This window comes from Mizuhopecten yessoensis, unplaced genomic scaffold, assembly GCF_002113885.1.
Source record: "Mizuhopecten yessoensis strain PY_sf001 unplaced genomic scaffold, ASM211388v2 scaffold10363, whole genome shotgun sequence".
Taxonomy (NCBI): domain Eukaryota; kingdom Metazoa; phylum Mollusca; class Bivalvia; order Pectinida; family Pectinidae; genus Mizuhopecten; species Mizuhopecten yessoensis.
In genome coordinates, this window is record NW_018408509.1 from 166,828 (window position 1) to 187,453 (window position 20,626).

General features: G+C 36.2%; 2 protein-coding genes across 4 annotated transcripts in view; both read left to right on the plus strand.

The window, feature by feature from the left end:
* The window catches only part of LOC110460353, a 3,572-nt gene extending 2,992 nt beyond the window's left edge, over positions 1 to 580 (plus strand). The window contains exon 2 of the mRNA XM_021513220.1: positions 11 to 580. Coding sequence (XP_021368895.1) covers positions 11 to 459 — 449 coding nt within the window. The 3' untranslated portion in view covers positions 460 to 580. The remainder of the gene's footprint in view (positions 1 to 10) is intronic.
* LOC110460352 (synaptic vesicle glycoprotein 2C-like) overlaps positions 1 to 20,112 on the plus strand; it is a 54,424-nt gene extending 34,312 nt beyond the window's left edge. The window contains exons 7-15 of one of the 3 annotated variants that reach the window (XM_021513219.1): positions 587 to 744; positions 2,684 to 2,764; positions 8,427 to 8,531; positions 10,297 to 10,385; positions 10,685 to 10,917; positions 13,883 to 14,042; positions 15,116 to 16,635; positions 16,708 to 16,803; positions 17,010 to 20,112. In XM_021513219.1, coding sequence (XP_021368894.1) covers positions 587 to 744; positions 2,684 to 2,764; positions 8,427 to 8,531; positions 10,297 to 10,385; positions 10,685 to 10,917; positions 13,883 to 14,042; positions 15,116 to 15,299 — 1,010 coding nt within the window. In that variant the 3' untranslated portion in view covers positions 15,300 to 16,635; positions 16,708 to 16,803; positions 17,010 to 20,112. Of the gene's footprint in view, positions 1 to 586; positions 745 to 2,683; positions 2,765 to 8,426; positions 8,532 to 10,296; positions 10,386 to 10,684; positions 10,918 to 13,882; positions 14,043 to 15,115; positions 16,804 to 17,009 lie in introns of all 3 variants that reach the window. The other 2 variants (XM_021513218.1, XM_021513217.1) reach the window with 2 other exon arrangements.
* Positions 20,113 to 20,626: the final 514 nt, after the last annotated feature.

Consider the following 20,626-nt stretch of genomic DNA (forward strand, 5'->3'; position numbering starts at 1 on the left):
ACTCAGTGTGGTGATGGTATCATCATGGTAACTCAGTGTGGTGGTGGTATCATAACTCAGTGTGGTGGTGGTATCATCATGGTTACTCAGTGTGGTGATGGTATCATCATGGTAACTCAGTGTGGTGGTGGTATCATCATGATAACTCAGTGTGGTGGTATCATCATGGTAACTCAGTGTGGTGGTGGTATCACCATGGTAACTCAGTGTGGTGGTATCATCATGGTTACTCAGTGTGGTGGTGGTATCATCATGGTAACTCAGTGTGGTGGTATTATCATGGTTACTCAGTGTGGTGGTGGTATCATCATGGTAACTCAGTGTGGTGGTGGTATCATCATGGTAACTCAGTGTGGTGGTGGTATCATCGTGGCAACTCAGTGTGGTGGTATCATCATGGTAACTCAGTGTGGTGGTATCATCATGGTAACATGCTTTAAAGTGGCCTTTTCTAGTTAGATAGGGTGCTATATCAAATTTTGTATATTTATTTTTGTTTATAGTTCATGGTATATCACCATACATGTAGCAATTCAGTGTTCTTGTTCACATTACATCACCATGGTAACTGAATGTTATATTTTAGGGCTGGCCTGGATCATTGTGCCATTAGATATTGGCTACTCTTCACCAAACTTCACCTATAACAGCTGGAGGATCTTTATTGCAATCTGTACTTTTCCAAGTTTATCATCAGCAGCACTTTTCTTCTTGATGCCGGAGAGTCCCAAATTTCTGCTTAGTGTAAGTTTGTTAACAGAGATTCCGAAATTTCTACTTAGTGCTTGTGTGATGCCATAGTGTGGAGTCCATAAACCCTAATGAGGGTAAGTATGATGCTGGAGAGGAAGGAAGGTAAACTAGGACAAGTTAGATAACCACCATTATCTGATTGTAATTTATGGAGTTATGCCCCTTGAATCGGTGGAGTGAGTGTAATCACAATTATCTTACCATAATTATAATAATAATAATAATAAAAGACTTTGTTTCAGGTGGATAACACTTTGAGTCAAAGACTCAATATTTAATACAATATTACAAATACAATATTTAAAACAGTTAATAGACTTATTCCCCCGGGTTATTGTATATCCTAGTTGTATTAATTGTATAACTATGTACTGTAGAGCGCTTTAGAGTGGCTTATGTTAGCTAGATAGGGCGCTATATCAAATGTTGTATATTATTATTATTATTATACATTAATGCAATACTATATGCATTCCATGATGTTTCATTACACTCTTTGATCTACCGGGTATGTTGAATTATTTCTCCTTTGATATCAATTACTCACAAAAGTTTATTGTATTTCCATGATGCAAACAACTACTCATTCAAGATGTGACAGGCATATTAGGATGTCCGCAGCTCGCTGTATACAATAGGAGTGTTCAGTGTAAACTTGTTATCCTCAAGATCAGTAGCCTGGTCATATATTAGTATATACTGTCAGATCAATGTTGGGAGACCCTGGATGGAGGAGGCAGTAGAATGCTGTAAACATGGAGATTCTTAAGTACACCAGTATGCTTCCTTCTATAGAACACAATTCAAGCTGACAGTGCAAGTAAAAAAGCTTTTAGTTGAGATTAAAAAAAAGAGGGTTTTATCTGGCATGAAATCTTCCCCAGTGCCAATCTCCTCCCGCTGTCGTTTCTAAGGAAGTGCCAATTGCTTTCAGCTGTCGTTTCTAAGGAAGTGCCAATCTCTTTCGGCTGTCGTTTCTAAGAAAGTGCCAATCACTTTCGGCTGTCGTACCTAAGGAAGTGCCAATCGCTTTCAGCTGTCGTTTCTAAGGAAGTGCCAATCGCTTTCGGCTGTCGTTCCTACGGAAGTGCCAATCGCTTTCAGCTGTCATTTCTAAGGAAGTGCCAATCGCTTTCGGCTGTCATTTCTAAAGAAGTGCCAATCGCCTTTGGCTGTTGTTTCTAAGGAAGTGCCAATCACTTTCGGCTGTTTCTAAGGAAGTGCCAATCACTTTCGGCTGTCGTTTCTAAGGAAGTACCAATCGCTTTCGGCTGTCGTTTCTAAGGAAGTGCCAATCTCTTTCGGCTGTCGTATCTATCAGATCAGTTGAATAAAATGGAAATGGAACTCATCAGTTTGACAGATAATGCGCTTTTATACCCAGCGAGGACCCTTACTCGTTACCAAGCAAGACAAACTAAAATGTTGGCACTTATTTAGAAATGACAGCCGGAAGAGAAATTCTCAAATGAAAGCTTTTTAACTTGCATTGTCAGCTTTAATTACTAGACCTAGATCTTCTGTGATTCTTATCAAATGTTATTGTTATGTCATGTGATTGTTATGTTATGTGATTGTTATGTCATGTGATTGTTACGTTATGTGATTGTTATGTCATGTGATTGTTATGTCATGTGATTGTTACGTTATATGATTGTTATGTCATGTGATTGTTATGTCATGTGATTGTTATGTCATGTGATTGTTATGTCATGTGATTGTTATGTCATGTGATTGTTACATTATGTGATTGTTATGTCATGTGATTGTTATTGTTATGTCATGTGATTGTTATGTCATGTGATCGTTATGTTATGTGATTGTTATGTAAGGTGACTGTTATCAAACGTTATTGTTATGTAAGGTGATTGTTATATCATATGATTGTTCTTGTGTGATTGCTATCATACAATTTTGAATATTTCTTTAGGTTGGTAAAGAAGAGCAGGCTGCTGCAGTGCTGAAGAAAATTTATGACATCAACAATCCCAATGCATTAATGCCCTATGACGTAAGATGTCACTTATCATTTAACACTTGTTTTAAAGCCTACTGATTTCACTTAAAATTACACACCTGTTATAAAGTCTACTGATGTCAGTGAACATTGAACACATGTTATAAAGTCTACTGATGTCACTTAAACACCTGTTATAAAGTCTACTGATGTCAGTGAACATTGAACACGTGTTATAAAGTCTACTGATGTCACTTAACAGTAAACACTTGTTATAAAGTCCACTGATTTCACTTAACATTACACACCTGTTATAAAGTCTACTGATGTCACTTAACAGTAAACACTTGCTATAAAGTCTACAGCTATCATTGAACATTAAACACTTGTTATAAAGTCTACTGATGTCACATAACAGTAAACACTTGTTATAAAGTCTACAGCTGTCATTGAACATTAAACAGTTGTTATAAAGTCTACTGATGTCACTGAACAAAGCAGTTGTTATAAAGTCTACTGATGTCACTTAACATTAAACACTTGTTATAAAGTCTACTGATGTCACTTAACATTAAACACTTGTTATAAAGTCTACTGATGTCACTGAACAAAGCACCTGTTATAAAGTCTACTGATGTCACTGAACAAAGCACTTGCTATAAAGTCTACTGATGTCACTTAACATTAAACACTTGTTATAAAGTCTACTGATGTCACTGAACAAAGCGCTTGCTATAAAGTCTACTGATGTCACTTAACATTAAACACTTGTTTTAAAGTCTATTGATGTCACTGAACATTAAACGCTTGATATAAAGTCTACTGATGTCACTTAACATTAAACAGTTGTTATAAAGTTTACTGATGTCACTGAACAAAGCACTTGTTATAAAGTCTACTGATGTCAGTGAACATTGAACACGTGTTATAAAGTCTACTGATGTCATTTAACAGTAAACACTTGATATAAAGTCTACTGATGTCACTTAACATTAAACACTTGTTATAAAGTCTACTGATGTCACTGAACATTAAACACTAGTTATAAAGTCTACTGATGTCACTGAACAAAGCACTTGTTATAAAGTCTACTGATGTCATTTAACAGTAATCACTTGATATAAAGTCTACTGATGTCACTTAACATTAAACACTTGTTATAAAGTCTACAGATGTCATTTAACAGTAAACACTTGTTATAAAGTCTACTGATGTCATTTAACAGTAAACACTTGTTATAAAGTCTACTGATGTCACTTAACAGTAAACAATTGTTAAATACTCAACTGATGTCACTTAACATTAAACACTAGTTATCAAATCTACTGATGTTATTTAACAGTAAACACTTGTTATAAAGTCTACTGATGGCATTTAACAGTAAACACCTGTTATAAAGTCTACTGATGTCATTTAACAGTAAACACTTGATATAAAGTCTACTGATGTCACTTAACATTAAACACTAGTTATCAAATCTACTGATGTCCCTGAACAAAGCACTTGTTATAAAGTCTACTGATGTCATTTAACAGTAATCACTTGATATAAAGTCTACTGATGTCACTTAACATTAAACACTAGTTATCAAATCTACTGATGTCACTGAACAAAGCACTTGTTATAAAGTCTACTGATGTCACTTAAAAGTAAACAGTTGTTATAAAGTCTACTGATGTCATTTAACAATTAACACTTGTTATAAAGTGAACGGATGTCACTTAACATTAAACACTAGTTATCAAGTCTACTGATGTCACTTAACATTAAACACTTGTTATTAAGTCTATTGATGTCACTGAACAATAAGCACTTGTAATAAAGTCTACTGATGTCATTTAAAATTAAACACTTGTTATAAAGTCTACTGATGTCACTTAACAGTAAACACTTGTTATAAAGTGAACGGATGTCACTTAACATTAAACACTAGTTGTAAAGTCTACTGATGTCATTTAACAGTAAACACTTGATATAAAGTCTACTGATGTCACTTAACATTAAACACTTGTTATTAAGTCTATTGATGTCACTGAACAATAAGCACTTGTAATAAAGTCTACTGATGTCATTTAAAATTAAACACTTGTTATAAAGTCTACTGATGTCACTGAACATTAAACACTAGTTATAAAGTCTACTGATGTCACTTAAAATTAAACACTTGTTATAAAGTCTACTGATGTCATTTAACAGTAAACACTTGTTATAAAGTCTACTGATGTCACTTAACATTAAACACTGGTTAAAAAGTCTAATGATGTCACTTAACATTAAACACTTGTTTTAAAGTCTACTGATGTCACTTAACATTAAACACTAGTTATAAAGTTTACTGATGTCATTTAACAGTAAACACTTGTTATAAAGTCTACTGATGTCACTTAACATTAAACACTTGTTATAAAGTCTACTGATGTCACTTAACATTAAACACTTGTTATAAAGTCTACTGATGTCACTTAACATTAAACACTTGTTATAAAGTCTACTGATGTCACTTAACATTAAACACTTGTTATAAAGTCTACTGATGTCACTTAACATTAAACACTTGTTATAAAGTCTACTGATGTCACTTAACATTAAACACTTGTTATAAAGTCTACTGATGTCACTTAACATTAAACACTTGTTATAAAGTCTACTGATGTCACTTAACATTAAACACTTGTTATAAAGTCTACTGATGTCACTTAACATTAAACACTTGTTATAAAGTCTACTGATGTCACTTAACATTAAACACTTGTTATAAAGTCTACTGATGTCACTTAACATTAAACACTTGTTATAAAGTCTACTGATGTCACTTAACATTAAACACTTGTTATAAAGTCTACTGATGTCACTTAACATTAAACACTTGTTATAAAGTCTACTGATGTCACTTAACATTAAACACTTGTTATAAAGTCTACTGATGTCACTTAACATTAAACACTTGTTATAAAGTCTACTGATGTCACTTAACATTAAACACTTGTTATAAAGTCTACTGATGTCACTTAACATTAAACACTTGTTATAAAGTCTACTGATGTCACTTAACATTAAACACTTGTTATAAAGTCTACTGATGTCACTTAACATTAAACACTTGTTATAAAGTCTACTGATGTCACTTAACATTAAACACTTGTTATAAAGTCTACTGATGTCACTTAACATTAAACACTTGTTTTAAAGTCTCCTGATGTCACTTAACATAAAACACTTGTTTTAAAGTCTACTGATGTCACTTAACATTAAACATTTGTTATAAAGTCTATTAATGTCATTTAAGAGTAAACACTTGTTATAAAGTCTACTGATGTCACTTAATATTAAACACTTGTTATAAAGTCTACTGATGTCACTTAACATTAAACACTAGTTATAAGGTCTACTGATGTCATTTAACAGTAAACACTTGTTATAAAGTCTACTGATGTCACTTAACATTAAACACTTGTTTTAAAGTCTACTGATGTCACTTATCATCAAACACTTGTTATAAAGTCTACTGATGTCACTTAACACTAAACACTTGTTATAAAGTCTACTGATGTGACTTAACATTAAACACTTGTTATAAAGTCTACTTATGTCACTTAACATTAAACACTTGTTTTAAAGTCTACTGATGTCACTTAACGTTAAACACTTGTTATAAAGTCTATTGATGTCATTTAGCAGTAAACACTTGTTATAAAGTCTACTGATGTCACTTAACATTAAACACTTGTTATAAAGTCTACTGATGTCACTAATAATTAAACACTTGTTATAAAGTCTGATGTCACTAGCCCCAAAACACTTCCTCACAACCTCACCCTTATGCCTTCTCATAAAGACTATGGATTCACATGTTGGTGACAATATGGCTACAACTCTTAAAATTGATATCAAGGGCCAAGTGAGCTTTTGGAATGGTGCGGCGTCTGCACCATGATATTTGGCCAGTAGCATGCTGGGATAAAGGGCTACCATGTTTGTTCAAATGAATTACCTTTGCCCATTTTCAAGGTTATAGGGGTCAAATATTTTAAAAACCTTTAAACAACTTCTTCTGTAAAACTGATATGTCCAGTGTGATGATATTTGGTCAGAAGGATGTAAGGATGAAGGGCTACCAAGTTTGTTCAAATGAATGACCATCATCTATATTCAAGGTCACAGGGGTCAATTGTCTTGAAAACCTTTAATCGACTTCTTTTGTATAACCAAAAGGTGCAGGGTGATGATATTTGGCCAGAAGGATGTTGTCATGAAGGACTATGAAGTTTGTTCAAATGAATGACCTTTGCCCATATTCAAGGTCACAGGGGTCAAATATTTTGAAATCTTTAAACAACTTCTTCTGAATAACTAAAGCATACAGGGTGATTGCTTGTTGAAATGAATGACCTTGACATACTTTCATGGTCACATCTGGTCCATAGTGCATAAATCTTTTAAAGTCATCTTCTCAATAAACAAAAGGTATAAGGTGGTGATATTTGGCAAGTTGCATTCTGGGAGGAAGGGCTATGAAGTTTGTTCAACTTATTGTCCATGTTTGACTTTCAAGGTCACAGGGGTCAAATGTGTTTTTATCATTTAACAGGTTCTTCTGAATGACTTGAAGGCAAGACACTGATATTTTGCCTGTAGCTTTATTTATAGTGTGTGATTCTTTACACTAGCCACACAGCAAGCCATACTCATTATACCAAAAGCAAATGACACCAGTAATACCAGTTTGATATGAAATAGGCTGTTTATTCATAAAACGACATAAAGAACAAACATGTATACACTACATGTCACTACACACTGACCTAAAATACATGTAGTCATTGTGCAATATCCAATAGTGATTCTATGACTATCGCAGGAGGGGGGCAAAAACCGCCCCCGTTTATTCACAAAACGACATAAAGAACAAACATGTATACAACAAAATCCAATCATGATAAATGACTCTCCGAAGATTAATTATGAGTATATTTAAATATCCCCAATGCTTGGTGGAGATGAGGGGATGGAGGCGGGATAAAAAATGAGCGAAACTTCTTGCCTTTGGCCTCTGACAAAATTTGTTCAAGTGATGCTATCGCCCGTCATGTGACATGTGTTCTTGCCTGTAAAGCGGTAAACCGGTCACGGTATGTTTTAATAAATAGATGCAGAGGCAAAAGCAAGAAGTCCTTCCACCTATAAAAATAGTACTACATAACATATGCAAATCCACACAATAAATGGAATTAAATTTACTTTGTATTTAATTATTATTTTTAGTGCACTTTTAAGGTTACAATTGTGAGATAAATACCAGGTGAGCGATGCAGGCCCATTGGGCCTCTTGTTAAACACACCTTTGCCATAACTTCTTGGTACTTTGATCATAGTTTGATGAATGCAAGTTTTACCAGTAGAAAGCTATCTTTGTAATTTAAAAGAGTTAAAATGTCTCGATTGTTTCATTAATATCTTCATAATATGTCTAATATTTTATTAATATCTTTACAATATGTCTAATATTTTATTGATATCTTTACAATATGTCTTATATTTTATTAATATCTTTACAATATGTCTAATATTTTATTAATATCTTTACAAAATGTCTAATATTTTATTAATATCTTTACAATATGTCTAATATTTCATTAATATCTTAACAATATGTCTAATATTTGATAAATATCGTTGCAATCTTGTAAACCTTACAGAGATAAAAATATTTTTCCAGGTGGAATCCATTGTGTTGTCATCAGACAGTAAGACAGATTCACATTACCGCTCAAATGCCACCAAGAACATCAAAGGAACATGTGGTTCAAAGTCTGTTACAAAGGTAAATATAGGATTGTTTAATTTGTAGACTGGCAAAGACCATCATTCAGGTAAATATAGGACTGTTTGATTTGTAGACTGGCAAAGACCATCATTCAGGTAAATATAGGACTGTTTGATTTGTAGACTGGCAAAGACCATCATTCAGGTAAATATCTTGGGAACAACAGTTTTATTGTTCTAACTTTGTCTTATATGAAATCAAAATGCCACTAGTGTATCTCTGCACAAAAGATGATATTTGTTGACATTTTCCTGCAGCGTTTTTGTGAATGATTGCATGACACTCCTCCTAGTTCAAACTCTGAAGGGTTTAACACTCCTTCTACATTGTAACTCAAAGGGTTTAACACTCCTTCTACATTGTAACTCAAAGGGTTTAACACTCCTTCTACATTGTAACTCAAAGGGTTTAACACTCCTTCTACATTGTAACTCAAAGGGTTTAACACTCCTTCTACATTGTAACTCAAAGGGTTTAACATCCTTCTACATTGTAACTCAAAGGATTTAACACTCCTTCTACATTGTAACTCAAAGGGTTTAACACTCCTTCTACATTGTAACTCAAAGGGTTTAACACTCCTTCTACATTGTAACTCAAAGGGTTTAACACTCCTTCTACATTGTAACTCAAAGGGTTTAACACTCCTTCTACATTGTAACTCAAAGGGTTTAACACTCCTTCTACATTGTAACTCAAAGGGTTTAACACTCCTTCTACATTGTAACTCAAAGGGTTTAACACTCCTTCTACATTGTAACTCAAAGGGTTTAACACTCCTTCTACATTGTAACTCAAAGGGTTTAACACTCCTTCTACATTGTAACTCAAAGGGTTTAACACTCCTTCTACATTGTAACTCAAAGGGTTTAACACTCCTTCTACATTGTAACTCAAAGGGTTTAACACTCCTTCTACATTGTAACTCAAAGGGTTTAACACTCCTTCTACATTGTAACTCAAAGGGTTTAACACTCCTTCTACATTGTAACTCAAAGGGTTTAACACTCCTTCTACATTGTAACTCAAAGGGTTTAACACTCCTTCTACATTGTAACTCAAAGGGTTTAACACTCCTTCTACATTGTAACTCAAAGGGTTTAACACTCCTTCTACATTGTAACTCAAAGGGTTTAACACTCCTTCTACATTGTAACTCAAAGGGTTTAACACTCCTTCTACATTGTAACTCAAAGGGTTTAACACTCCTTCTACATTGTAACTCAAAGGGTTTAACACTCCTTCTACATTGTAACTCAAAGAGTTTAACTCCATTCCTAACTCAAACTAGGAAAGGTTGAACTTCCTTACTCAAACTAGGAAGAGTTGAGTATCCCTCCTAACTCAAACTAGGAAGAGTTGAGTATCCCTCCTAACTCAAATTAGGAAGAGTTAAATTTCCCCCTAACTCAAATTAGGAAGAGTTAAATTTCCCTCCTAACTCAAATTAGGAAGAGTTAAATATCCCTCCTAACTCAAATTAGGAAGAGTTGAATATCCCTCCTAACTCAAATTAGGAAGAGTAAAATATCCCTCCTAACTCAAATTAGGAAGAGTTAAATATCCCTCCTAACTCAAACTTGGAAGAGTTAAATATCCCTCCTAACTCAAACTTGGAAGAGTGTTAGTACCCTTCATAACTGAACACATGTTTTGATTTTGAATTTCATTGGCTCAATTGTTTCCCCACGCTATATTTAAACACAAATTTTACTATATGTGTCACCATTTTGTGTGTCAATGATTGTGTTTTGTATTTCAGCTTCTTGATTCCACAATAGAACTGTTTCGAGCTCCTCTGCGACGATCTACCATAATTCTGCTCATTGTCACATTTACCATCAGTTTTGGGTAAATATTAAGTTTCAGCTCAATAATTCTAATTGTGTGTTAGTTTCCTGAGCAAGGATTAAAATAAATCAATATAAGCTGTGGCATCAGTTCATCCAATCGTTCTTTAACAACATTCATTCCTGCAGTCTGACTGACTCTGTGTGACCGACACAAAACTAACCATTTCTTTTTGTTATCAATACAGTGTATTTTTACATATATTGTTTGATAATTGATGTTTTTAATATAAAATTGTTCTGTGGAAAGCATTTCGTCTCTGTAATACAGAAGTTATGACCTGTACTTCTCTGTGGCAGGTATTATGGACTGTGGATGTGGTTTCCCGAGTTGTTTTCCCGTGTAGAGAAATATGGTGGATCTCCATGTGACTCAGTGAAGGGTTCTAATGTTACAGAAAGCGGCGACCAAAACTGTACGATTCCAGACACCTGGACGTACCAGTCTGGCTTCCTCACGGCACTGTCCAACCTACCGGGAAACCTATTCACAATATTTCTTATGGATAAAATTGGGAGAAAAGGAATATTAGGTAAAGACAGGTCTCAAAAGCGTTCCATATGCCAGAGCTTTGTCTAGTCCCACTGCAAACATTCACATCTACTTCCACTGCAAACATTCACATCTACTTCCACTGCAAACATTCACATCTACTTCCACTGCAAACATTCACATCTACTTCCACTGCAAACATTCACATCTACTTCCACTGCAAACATTCACATCTACTTCCACTGCAAACATTCACATCTACTTCCACTGCAAACATTCACATCTACTTCCACTGCAAACATTCACATCTACTTCCACTGCAAACATTCACATCTACTTCCACTGCAAACATTCACATCTACTTCCACTGCAAACATTCACATCTACTTCCACTGCAAACATTCACATCTACTTCCACTGCAAACATTCACATCTACTTCCACTGCAAACATTCACATCTACTTCCACTGCAAACATTCACATCTACTTCCACTGCAAACATTCACATCTACTTCCANACATCTACTTCAGGTTCTACTAGTAATAGTGCTAACATTTACATCTACCTCAGGTTCTACTAGTAATAGTGCTAACATTTACATCTACCTCAGGTTCTACTAGTAATAGTGCTATGATTCACATCTACTTCAGGTTCTACTAGTAATAGTGCTAACATTTACATCTACCTCAGGTTCTACTAGTAATAGTGCTAAGATTAACATCTACTTCAGGTTCTACTAGTTCCTCTGCAAACATTCACATCTACTTCAGGTTCTACTAGTAATAGTGCTAACAAAAGGCAGCTTTTGTGTATGATAGAAAAAAAAAGGGACATACCTTCTATACTTTTCCACCTGGAGCAACAATATTTGGTGTACAAGAACATCTTTGGATGGGGGAGTGCTGAGTGCAAGAATTAGGTCACCGTGACCTTTGACCTTAACTTTGCTTTTGAAAAAAACATTTTGGGGCATATCTTCTATACTTTTTCACCTGGAGTAACCAGATTTGGTATACAAGGACATCTTGGGATTGGGGAGTGCAAGAGGTATGTATCGGGATACTTTCCTAACATCCTGACATAAGTGCATTGATTGTAAAATAATGAAATCATTACCAGTGGGGGACTATGGATTGCCTTGCAATACTTTGCCTTGTTTTTTTGTTACATGAACTGATTTGTGCTACATGTGTGAGTAAACATGTTAGATATTAATAATCTCAATAAAAGTTCTCACTTCAAATGAAGTAATAAAGTCTATAAACAAGTTATATCTGTATTAGTAAACTAACAAAGGTTACAATATAAATATAGGGTAGCATTCTTTTAAAGAGTCGTGTTTGACTGTCTTTACCTGTATCAGAGATTAGTGTGGTTACCTGTATCAGATATAAGTGTGGTTACCTGTATGAAAGGTAAGTGTGGTTACCTGTATGAGATATAAGTGTGGTTACCTGTATGAGATATAAGTGTGGTTACCTGTATCAGATATAAGTGTGGTTACCTGTATGAAAGGTAAGTGTGGTTACCTGTATGAGATATAAGTGTGGTTAACTGTATCAGATATAAGTGTGGTTGCCTGTATAAGATATAAGTGTGGTTACCTGTATAAGATATAAGTGTGGTTACCTGTATGAAAGGTAAGTGTGGTTACCTGTATGAGATATAAGGGTGGTTACCTGTATCAGATATAAGTGTGGTTACCTGTATCAGATAAAAGTGTGGTTACCTGTATCAGAGATTAGTGTGGTTACCTGTATCAGATATAAGTGTGGTTACCTGTATCAGAGATTAGTATGGTTACCTGTATCAGATATAAGTGTGGTTACCTGTATCAGATATAAGTGTGGTTACTTGTATCAGATATAAGTGTGGTTACCTGTATCAGAGATAAGTGTCGTTACCTGTACTAGATATAAGTGTGGTTACCTGTATCATATATAAGTGTGGTTACCTGTACTAGATATAAGTGTGGTTACCTGTATCAGATATAAGTGTGGTTACCTGTATCAGATATAAGTGTGGTTACCTGTATCAGATATTAGTGTGGTTACCTGTATCAGAGATAAGTGTCATTACCTGTACTAGATATAAGTGTGGTTACCTGTATCAGATATAAGTTTGGTTACCTGTATCAGATATAGGTGTGGTTACCTGTATCAGAAGTAAGTGTGGTTACCTGAATCAGATATAAGTGTGGTTTCCTGTATCAGATATATAAGTGGGGTTACCTGTATCAGATATAGGTGTGGTTACCTGTATCAGAAGTAAGTGTGGTTACCTGAATCAGATATAAGTGTGGTTTCCTGTATCAGATATATAAGTGTGGTTACCTGGATCTGAGGTAAGTGTGGTTACCTGTATCTGGGGTAAGGGTGGTTACCTGTACTAGATATAAGTGTGGTTACCTGTATCGGATATAAGTGTGGTTACCTGTATCTGAAGTAAGTGTGGTTACCTGTATCAGATATAAGTGTGGTTACCTGTATCTGAGGTAAGTGTGGTTACCTGTATCCGAGGTAAGTGTGGTTACTTGTATCAGATATAAGTGTCGTTACCTGTATCAGATATAAGTGTGGTTACCTGTATAAGATGTAAGTGTCGTTACCTGTATCAGAGATAAGTGTGGTTACCTGTATGAGATATAAGTGTCGTTACCTGTATCAGATATAAGTGTGGTAACCTGTATGAGATGTAAGTGTCGTTACCTGTTTACAGTGATTGATGTCATTACCTGTTTACAGTGATTGGTGTCGTTACCTGTTTACATTAATTGGTGTCGTTACCTGTTTACATTAATTGGTGTCGTTACCTGTGTACATTGATTGGTGTCGTTACCTGTTTACAGTGATTTGTGTTGTTACCTGTTTACAGTGATTGGTGTCGTTTCCTGTTTACAGTGATTTGTGTTGTTACCTGTTTACAGTGATTTGTGTCGTTACCTGGTTCCAGTGATTGGTGTCGTTACCTGTGTACATTAATTGGTGTCGTTACCTGTTTACAGTGATTGGTATGCTGGGGTCTGGAGTGACGGTGTTCTTCATCCCCTTAATTCACAACAAAGTGCAGAATCTGCTGCTATCCTGTACATTTGGTCTCATCTCCACACTTGCCTGGAATGCGCTTGATGTACTCCAGGCCGAGCTCTTTCCTACTGGTGTCAGGTAAGTACATCCTCCACATTGTGTCGGGTAAGTACATCCTCCACATTGTGTCAGGTAAGTACATCCTCCACAATGTGTCGGGTAAGTACATCCTCCACGTTGTGTCGGGTAAGTACATCCTCCACATTGTATCAGGTAAGTACATCCTCCACATTGTGTCGGGTAAGTACATCCTCCACATTGTGTCAGGTAAGTACATCCTCCACATTGTGTCAGGTAAGTACATCCTCCACATTGTGTCAGGTAAGTACATCCTCCACATTGTGTCAGGTAAGTACATCCTCCACATTGTGTCAGGTAAGTACATCCTCCACATTGTGTCAGGTAAGTACATCCTCCACATTGTGTCAGGTAAGTACATCCTCCACATTGTGTCAGGTAAGTACATCCTCCACATTGTGTCAGGTAAGTACATCCTCCACATTGTGTCAGGTAAGTACATCCTCCACATTGTGTCAGGTAAGTACATCCTCCACATTGTGTCAGGTAAGTACATCCTCCACATTGTGTCAGGTAAGTACATCCTCCACATTGTGTCAGGTAAGTACATCCTCCACATTGTGTCAGGTAAGTACATCCTCCACATTGTGTCAGGTAAGTACATCCATCACATTGTGTCAGGTAAGTACATCCTCCACATTGTGTCAGGTAAGTATATGCTCCACATTGTGTCAGGTAAGTATATCCTCCACATTGTGTCAGGTAAGTACATCCTCCACATTGTGTCAGATAAGTAGATACTGATTTGCCATCTTACATATTTGTGTTTGTCTCCCCTTCTACAAAATATAGAAAGTCAATAAATATTTCAGATCACTTCTCCACATTTGCTATACATTAATCAGGTATCAGTGGTAGACAGTGTATCATTTCTAATATCAGGGTCATGATCACCATTAGGGGTCAAATGTTTAATTACTGTTTTTTGTATACTAATTTGTGCCCGCAACATGAGCTGTAATTCTTTGGAAATCTTCTGTTTAGAAAAATAGAAAAATTGGCAATGTTTCCAAGCCTGCTTACATGACTTTCAGTTAAAGCAATTATAACTTTGATTCTGTCCTTTTTTGTAGGTCAACAGCTATGGGAGTGTCTTCTGCAGCGAACAGAATAGGAGCAATCCTTGGGAACCTTGCCTTTGGGGAATTAGTAGACATTCACTGTTCAGTGCCCATGATAATGGTAGCCGTACTTCTTGTTTTGGGGGGACTTACCTCCCTTAAACTTCCTAACACGACCAAAACGGACATTCATTGACCGCTGTTTTATAGCCTAGGCTACAAAGTGTCTTCTATGTTTATGTGAGGCTGTGTCATGGTGTGACATCAGTCTGTCAATTTATAATCTAGAACAATGTTAACCCAGAATGGCATAATAGATTTTGACAAAATTTGGTGTTCAGCATCCCTGGGATGAGGGATTCAATGTGATATACACGATTTCTGTAACCCTGCTGGGGAAATAGAGGTAAATGGGATGATACTTCTTTAGTATCTGTTTAGTTATATTAGCGAAGAGTTTTTAGTCTTATTTGGTATAAAGGATGCCTTGGCCAAGGGAACTCGTTTTTTTTTTATAAACAAAGGTTGTGCCCCCTTCACTCCTCAGGGCAGAGGGCTGGGGCCCAATAGAGAAAATGGGTTAAATCTTTAAGTAAATGTTCCTAGACTACAGATACAGGACTTTTAATCTAATTTGATATATGCCCACTAGGCCAAGTGGATTCAGACTTGTGTAATGAAGATGATGGCCCTCGTGGGGTTAGAGTGGATGGGTGGGTTTTTCCCAATGTGGGAAATAGTCGTAAGTCTTTAAAAGACTTATCTAATTTAAGTGAAGAGATTTTAACCTCATTGGATATCCGAGTACCTTTGGCCAAGGGACTCAGTATCATTAGTGTGTGGTCCAACAGAGACAGAAAGCTGGGGTCCAACAGAGTTTATGTTCAAAAGATTTCTCTTAATGTACCATTGAAAACATTGTATGGAAACAGTAAAGGCACCTAGGCGTAGAAATCTAATATTCAACTGGCCAATAAAGGACTTGAGGCCTATTATAGGAATCAGAGTAAATTATAGACTTTCATTATGACTCAGACATTTCTTCCTATATCCAGTTTGTTTTTATTTAACTCTTTTTATATGCAAGTACCATAGTCAACATGATGTATGTAGAATTGAATATTGATACAGATATGGCCATTTTTTTGTATATTTAAGTAAAAAATTATAAAAATGATTTTGGTGACATAGAAAATAACATTTTATATGTTGCAGTAATTTGGGGATATTGGTATCTTGGTTGTTTTATCTCATTGACTTTTTGTTAGAATATATTATCTCTTAATCAGATTGAAAAATGTACTGCTTTACCTGTTTTATACTGTAAATTACTTGATTGACAAGAAGAGATAAGGTCAAATGAGGTGATTGGTTGACTGTGGAATGAGGTGATTGGTTGACTGTGGAATGAGGTGATTGGTTGACTGTGAAATGAGGTGATTGGTCGACTGAGAGGTAACGTGATTGGTTGACTGTGAAATGAGGTGATTCGTTGACTGAGAGATAATGTGATTGGTTGACTGAGAAATAAGGTGATTGGTTGACTGTGAAATGAGGTGATTGGTTGACTGAGAAATGAGGTGATTGGTTGACTGTGAAATTAGGTGATTGGTTGACTGTGAAATGAGGTGATTGGTTGACTGAGAAATGAGGTGATTGGTTGACTGTGAAATTAGGTGATTGGTTGACTGTGAAATGAGGTGATTGGTCGACTGAGAGGTAACGTGATTGGTTGACTGTGAAATGAGGTGATTTGTTGACTGAGAGATAATGTGATTGGTTGACTGAGAAATAAGGTGATTGGTTGCCTGTGAAATGAGGTGGTTGGTTGATTGTGAAATTAGGTGATTGGTAGACTGAGAGATAAGGTGTGAGAGATAAGGTGATTGGTTGACTGAGATATAAGGTGATTGGTTGACTGAGAAATAAGGTGATTGGTTGCCTGTGAAATGAGGTGGTTGGTTGACTGTGAAATGAGGGGATTGGTAGACTGAGAGATAAGGTGTGAGAGATAAGGTGATTGGTTGACTGAGATATAAGGTGATTGGTTGACTGAGAAATAAGGTGATTGGTTGACTGTAAAATGAGATGATTGGTTGACTGAGAGATAAGGTGATTGGTAGACTGAGAGATAAGGTGATAAGTTGGATGAGAGATAAGGTGATTGGTTGGATGAGAGATAAGGTGATTGGTTGGATGAAAGATAAGGTGATTAGTTGGAAGAGAGATAAGGTGATTGGTTGGCTGAGAGATAAAATGATTGATTGACTGAGAGGTAAGGTGATTGGTTGACTGAGAGATAAGGTGATTGGTTTACTGAGAGGTAACGTGATTGGTTGGATGAGTTATAAGGTGATTGGTTGGATGAGTGATAAGGTGATTGGTTGTATGAGAGATAAGGTGATTGGTTGTATGAGAGATAATGTGATTGGTTGGAAGAGATAATGTGATTGGTTGGATGAGAGATAATGTGATTGGTTGGATGAGAGATAAGATGATTGGTTGGCTGAGAGATAAGGTGATTAGTTGGATGAGAGATAAGGTGATTTGTTGAAGATGGAAATGAGATGATTTTTGGGGTTTATCTGTATTCTGTGATACATTTTAAGCATGGTTTCTGTATAATTCATGTCTTTCTATCTATTGTGATATTGATAATTACTGATATTTATTCTTTGTTTCTGTTGGATGTTTGTTATCTGCTATTTGATAAACAATATGTTGGACAAAAAAAGTTTAACCAAATCTTGGTGTCCAAATCTGTATTGGCTCGTGTAAGGTGAAGTATTCCTGCGCCAAACTTCAACAGTGGATAAATTTAAGTTCCACGACTTTGCCTGTTTAAGCACATTTAAGTATAAAATGATGTGTTAGTATTGAGAGAAAGCAGCTCATGCCTTCGGGTAATAGTCAGGTGTGACTTCTATTGTCCACTGGCATGTGCTGGTCAGACAAAAAAATGTCAAAGTTAAAATAACACAGTAGAAGCACAATGACCTCTTATCATCAAACTTAGCTTTTTCAGTATATATAAGACAAAGTCAAACCAATTTTCTGGATGTTAGAACATTGTTAATTTTATGTCCGAGTAACACAGTGGTGGGAACAGTAAATGGTTTCCATTGATCTGTCTATACTACTTTGTGTACAACATTTCGCTATACTTTGTGTTTAGCTCTGTTGCTCTAAAACTAGAAGTTCAAGAGTAATTTAGATACATCTATGATGATACTACAGCAATATATCATATGAAGGCCACTAGAACCTATCTTTTCCATTCCACTGACTTTGGTTAAACTTTGCATGCAGGGCGGCAATGGCCAAGTGGTTAAGGCATCTGGCATTCTGCTACCACAAGCCCTCCACCACTTGGTCGCGGGTTCAAGACCTAAGTGGGGTAGTCGCCAGGTACTGGCCGTTGATCGGTGGTTTTTTCTGAGAACTCTGGTTTTCGTCCACCATCAATACCTGGCACGTCCTTAAATGACCATAGCTGTTAAAAGGATGTAAAACACAAACAAACCAAACCAAAAAAACTTTGCATTTAGCATAACTTTTCTTTAGTTAGACTTTGCATTCAGCTTGTTATCCAGCCAAAGTTGGAACGTCAGGCATATCAGTGTTTTAAAAATCATTTTCTCTTTATGCTATAGATTCAACAATTTTAGAAATCCTTTCTCTGTGATGTTTTTATTAAATTACCAAACTTTTGTGATAATTTAGATTTAATGATATCTAATATGCTTCATATTTATATATTTGTTACATGAACTTAGCTGAAACCACTTGACTTACTGGGTGGCGATTTTGTATACTGGTCATGTGACCAATGCATACTCCTGCCTAAATTACAGGCTCAAATACCACTGATGTTTTAATACTATTTAACACAATGTCTGTATCAGGTTGGACAGGGTGACACACTTTGTTTATATCAGGTTAGACAGGGTGACACACTATGTCTATGTCAGGTTGGACATGATGACACACAATGTCTATATCAGGTTGGACAGGGTGACACACAATGTCTATATCAGGTTGGACAGGATGACACATAATGCCTATATCAGGTTGGACAGGATGACACACAATGTCTATATCAGGTTGGACAGGGTGACACACAATGTCTATATCAGGTTGGACAGGGTGACACACAATGTCTGTATCAGGTTGGACAAGGTGACACACAATGCCTATATCAGGTTGGACAGGATGACACACAATGTCTATATCAGGTTGGACAGGGTGACACACAATGTCTATATCAGGTTGGACAGGGTGACACACAATGTCTGTATCAGGTTGGACAGGGTGACACACAATGCCTATATCAGGTTGGACAGGATGACACACAATGTCTATATCAGGTTGGACAGGGTGACACACAATGTCTATATCAGGTTGGACAGGGTGACACACAATGTCTGTATCAGGTTGGACAGGGTGACACACAATGCCTATATCAGGTTGGACAGGATGACACACAATGTCTATATCAGGTTGGACAGGGTGACACACAATGTCTATATCAGGTTGGACAGGGTGACACACAATGTCTGTATCAGGTTGGACAAGGTGACACACAATGCCTATATCAGGTTGGACAGGATGACACACAATGTCTATATCAGGTTGGACAGGGTGACACACAATGTCTATATCAGGTTGGACAGGGTGACACACAATGTCTGTATCAGGTTGGACAGGGTGACACACAATGCCTATATCAGGTTGGACATGATGACACACAATGTCTATATCAGGTTGGACAGGGTGACACACAATGTCTATATCAGGTTGGACAGGATGACACATAATGCCTATATCAGGTTGGACAGGATGACACACAATGTCTATATCAGGTTGGACAGGGTGACACACAATGCCTGTATCAGGTTGGACAGGGTGACACACAATGTCTGTATCAGGTTGGACAATGCTAAGATGTTAAAATCAAACTTTGAATATGTCATGTATAAAACCGATTATAAAATAAACTCTTATATTTAATGCGACTTTTTGTATTTTTAACGTACTTCTCAAACCTACAATATTCTACACTTACCTACACATTATTGTTCACACTAATTCTATCTATTTATTTATTATTGACACTTCCTGTGTGTTGTCTGTGTCTACACTCTGTAATACTTCCTGTTTATTGTTTGTCTTTACACTCTGTGATACTTCCTGTGTGTTGTTTGTCTTTACATTCTGTGATACTTCCTGTCTGTTGTTTGTTTTTACACTCTGATTCTTCCTGTGCGTTGTTTGTCTTTACACTCTGTGATACTTCCTGTTTGTTGTTTGTCTTTACACTATGTGATACTGTGTGTTGTTTGTCTTTACATTTCCTGTGTGTTGTTTGTCTTAACACTCTTTGATACTTCTTCCTGTGCGTTGTTTGTCTTTACACTCTGTGACACTTCCTGTTTGTTGTTTGTCTTGACACTCCGTGATATTTCCTGTGTATTGTCTGTCTTTACACTCTGTGATACTTCCTGTGTGTTGTTTGCTTTTACA